General features: G+C 48.1%; 1 protein-coding gene across 1 annotated transcript in view; it reads right to left on the reverse strand.

Annotated features, from left to right (window-relative positions):
• Positions 1-1,817: 1,817 nt before the first annotated feature.
• Positions 1,818-4,589, reverse strand: part of SLC25A6 (solute carrier family 25 member 6) — an 8,244-nt gene continuing 5,472 nt past the window's right edge. Inside the window, exons 2-4 of the mRNA XM_003793035.3 lie at positions 3,964-4,450; positions 2,892-3,032; positions 1,818-2,259 (exon numbers count right to left, since the gene is read on the reverse strand). Coding sequence (XP_003793083.1) covers positions 2,102-2,259; positions 2,892-3,032; positions 3,964-4,450 — 786 coding nt within the window. The 3' untranslated portion in view covers positions 1,818-2,101. The remainder of the gene's footprint in view (positions 2,260-2,891; positions 3,033-3,963; positions 4,451-4,589) is intronic.

Below are 4,589 nucleotides of genomic sequence, written 5' to 3' on the forward strand. Positions count from 1 at the left end.
TGAGTGTCTTGTTAGCTTTTCCATTGGAAGGGGCTCTAAAATAGTACATTATTGTTTGTGGTAAATTTTCAGAGACTCTCAGGTGGCGTAGAGGTACTTAGTAGTACTTAGTAGCACTTCAGAAAATCCTCCGTAGAGTTTCTAGGGCTTTAGAATTTTCAGAAATATCTCAGTTCCCCTGATGTTACATTTCTGAGTCACTTCCTTGCCTTGGAACTATGTTCATTGGAGATCTATTTAGTATAAATAACTTTAGAATTTTCTGTCTGACCATACTCATGATGTCACAAATTAGCCTACTCATTTAGGATGTAAAAAAGGAGAAGTGAACCTTGATCTCTAAGGGAGAAAAAGAAATGTAAATGAAACGCCTTCCTCAGTAGCAAGAGAGCTCATAGAAAAGCAGACGAAATAGCGAAAACACAACACAAAATGAAATGAAAATAAAGGCAGATTTCTCATATGCTGCATTTAAATGGTACCCTCTGCTCCTGGATGGTACTGTTATTTTTCTACTTAATGTCTACTTGATAGTGTACAGTTATCAGCAGGAGTGCAAGCATTGAGAGAGAATCAGGTCAATGAGGGGAAAGAGAAAATGCTATGTAATGAAAAGTTGAAAGGAAGGTCTATATGAATTAAACAGAAAAAAGTCAACAAGCAGAGGAAAGTTGGAATAGTTCATACAGTGCTAAGGAAATTCAGTTATTGAGATTTAGAATAAGTTTTCATAGGCTGAGAATTTTAATATAAACCTAGGGCAAAAAGCACAAAGAAAAAAACTGTGTACCTTGAGGCAACTGGAGAAAATGCCAGAGACTAGAGCCTTTGGCAAGACAGGCCTGAGGCCAAGCCATACTTGAGATTTCTTTTAGTCCCCTTGAACTCTTGTTCTTTGTCTCATCTTTGGGTGCCCTCTCGCTTGTCAATGACAATCAGTTAATCTGGTAAATAAATTCACAACGATGGATTAAAGATGTGGTGAAAGCACACAGGCTTTGGTGTCAGATAGACTTGGGCTCAAATCTCACTTCTGCCTCTTTTTAGTTCTTTTCTTAGTTGTGTGGTCTTGGGTAGATTTCTTAAAATATCTTATTTGATGTATTTTTAAAGTGGGGATAATAACTGCATTGCTGTGAAGATTAAAGTAATGTCTATAAAGCAACTAGATGAGTACCTCACATGTAGCAGGTGCTTAATAGGTGGAGGTGCTTTTTCTGTACTCAGAATACTGTTCTTCTCAACACTATATGATTTCATATAGCTGTTCAATTAACTATACTAAATGAGTATCAACTAGAGTTCCAGGACCATGGATGAACTTTTTATTTAACTATCATTGCTAGTATTAGTTAAGTTTATACAATGTGCTATGTCTCTTATTAAGGGCTATAATAAACCATTTTATTTTTTAACTTCACAGCCACCTTATGAGCTAGATGACATTACTTTTTCCATCTTATGAAAGAGGGAACTAAGGTATAAGGAGGTTGTAAGTAACTTGTTCAAGGTCATGGAACTAGCAAGTGGAAGCACCAAGTCTCTAATATCCTACTCAAATATGATGGTATAAGAGTCGCTCTATGCTGCTTATAGAAAAAGGGTCTCCTACAAAAGGTTGGAGCATACATACTGTTTATGTTTAGCGAAAGATTTCTATTCAGATGATTCAACCAACAAATTAAGATATCAGGGGTCAAGCCCATAATAATAAAAATAGCTAGCATTTGTTGAGTACTCATGATGTTCCTGTCACCATGCTACATCTTATTTAATGTTTTCAACAATTCTATAGTGTGAGGTTGATCTTGTTACTATTTTTTTTAAGTACAAATGGGAAACGTGATTCTTTTTAAATAAATACTTAAACACAACATGGGTCCTACAAGCATCTGGACTCTAGGTCTGAGTGGCCCACATGTCAAGATCCCCCTCCCCCCGTAATCAATGGTCAACATGATCTGGAGCCCCTTTCTAGAGCATCCCTGGCCTCTACATGATCTGGCCAGGACAACTGGAATTCTCGAAGGTTGATGGTCCGTGATAGTTAGGGATTCTACGTGGCTCTCCTGGTCCCCAGGCTGCCCGAGTGCAGCTGTTCTTAGATGACTTTCTTGAGCTCGTCGTACAGGACCAGCACGAAGGCCCCCCCCATGCCCCTGAGGACGTTGGACCAGGCGCCCTTGAAGAAGGCTTTGCCCCCCTCGTCCCTGAAGATCTTCCTCCAGCAGTCCACAGTGCCCTTGTACATGATGTCAGCTGCAGGGAAGAGGGCAGACATTGCTGTTAAGTTCCTCAGAACACAGGTAACACCACCCCCAAACCTCACAGAGACAAGGCTCCAGACAGATGACTATCTGAGTCAGCTTTAAAACAGGAAAAAATGAAGCTCTGGTGACCAACTACTCTGGCTTCCCACCTCCTACTAAACTATTGTCAGAAAGATGGCATTTTCAACACACCAGAGGCAAGACCCCAGCCTTGGCAGTATCTCATTCCCACCCCGTGTCTGTGCAGGGAGGGCAGGATTGACGGGGTGGATGTGGCCAGGTGCCCAGATGGGGCCTGAGGTTCTGGGAAGCTAGGGTTTACATTGTTGCTTGGATAATTTAAGTCTCAAAAAGAACAGAAGCCCTTCCTTAAAACAGATTCCTCGGGAAGCTGGGTCACCTCATGAACACAACTGCTGCCTCACAACCCCTCAGTATAGCCTCCTGTGATCGCTCCTCTCCTTCTAGGGTTGAGGCTGAGGCCCACTCACGGCTCCCAGGGCCCGGGGACTGACAGGTACCTCCTTAGAGGCCCACCACGGGCTCCCAGGGCCCGGGGACTGACAGGTACCACCTTAGAGGCCCACCACAGGTTCCCAGGACCCAGGGACGGACAGGTACCTCCTTTGCGCCCCGACTGCATCATCATCCTTCGCCTCACAGTGTCAAAGGGGTAGGAGACCACACCAGCCACGGCCGTCACAGTCTGGGCTATCATCCAGCTGACCACAATGTGGGTGTTCTTGGGGTCGGGGAGCATGCCTGTGGAGTCACAGCCAATGTCAGCCCACCCCCCCACCGCGCACGCACACGGCCACCCAGGAGGTGGCAGGAGCTCCTCCAAGTCAGAACCACCCCTCCCTGTGGCTGCCTGTGAGCATCTCAGCACAGAAGCCCTTCCTAGCATTAAAGGGCAAGGCACAGTCAGCTGTAGGACCAGAAAGGGAAAAGCTCTTACAAACTGCTGCTGTGGTGTGCTAGGGAAGGCCCTGACGCTGGGGCTTGGGGCCTGGGGCTGGCCTGTCTAGAGAAGAAGGACATAAGAGCCCCATGGAAGTGCTGTCTGAGGGTTTCCACTGTGGAATGGCAGCCCGGTCTACCAGCAGGCCTGGCCACGGTTTACGTGGTGACAGGCTTCTACTATTTCACCACTGGAATTCACATGTGGAAGCTCAGCTCCCTGCCTCAAGCCGCAACAACGTTTGGAGTTAAAGAGACAAGTAAGCTAGAAGGGTCTAAGGTGGGTCCTGATCCAGCAGGGGCGGTTTCCTTGTAAGAGAACAGACAAGGCTCGGCGCCTGTGGCTCAAGCAGCTAAGGCGCCAGCCACATACACCTAAGAAGGCAGGTTGGAATCCAGCCCGGGACTGCCAAACAACAATGATGGCTGCAACCAAAAAAGGCCAGGCATTGTGGCAGGTGCCTGTGGTCCCAGCTACTTGGGAGGCAGAGGCGAGAGACTTGCTTGAGCCCAGGAGTTGGAAGTTGCTGTGACCTGTGATGCCACAGCATCACAGATAGCTTGAGGCTCTATCTCAAAAAAAAAAAAAAAAAAAAGAGAACCCAGACACAGAAGAATGGCTTTGGGAGGACACAGAGAAAAGACCGTGTCTACAGGCCAAGGAAAGAGACCTGGGGAGGACCAGCCTGGGACACCAATGACTTCCTGCACACCTGTGGCAGCCCTCACTCACCTTTGGCGGTGTCATACACGCCGAAGTAGGCAGCCCGGTAGATAATGATGCCCTGCACTGAGACGTTGAAGCCCTGGTACAGGCCGCGGACCCCATCCGACTTGGTGATCTTCACCAGACAGTCTCCCAGGCCCTTGAACTCCCGTTCTGCGCCTGACTTCCCCACGTCAGCAGCCAAACGGGTTCTGGCAAAATCCAGCGGGTACACGAAGCAGAGGGAGGTGGCCCCCGCGGCCCCTCCAGAGGCCAGGTTGCCGGCGAAATACCTCCAGAACTGAGTGTGTTTGTCCACACCCCCCAGGAAGATCTGCTTGTACTTATCCTTGAAGGCGAAGTTGAGGGCTTGGGTGGGGAAATAGCGAATTACGTTGGCCAGGTTGCCCCTCCAGAAGGACAGCACACCTTGCTCCCTGGGGATGCGCACGACGCAGTCCACAATACCCTTGTACTGCTTGTCGGCCGCAATCTGCTTGCTTGCATGCTGCACCTGCAGGGGCAGGAGTGGGAGGAGACGGGGTTCAGACCAGGCCTGGGTACACGCCCCAGCTGCCTAGAACCCGTTCTTACAGAACTAGCTCACGGGGCCACCTGCGAGCCGCCCCAACACCTTTCACCCCGCAAACCCA

The sequence above is a fragment of the Otolemur garnettii genome, unplaced genomic scaffold (assembly GCF_000181295.1).
Source record: "Otolemur garnettii isolate 467f Iridium unplaced genomic scaffold, OtoGar3 scaffold00065, whole genome shotgun sequence".
NCBI lineage: Eukaryota > Metazoa > Chordata > Mammalia > Primates > Galagidae > Otolemur > Otolemur garnettii.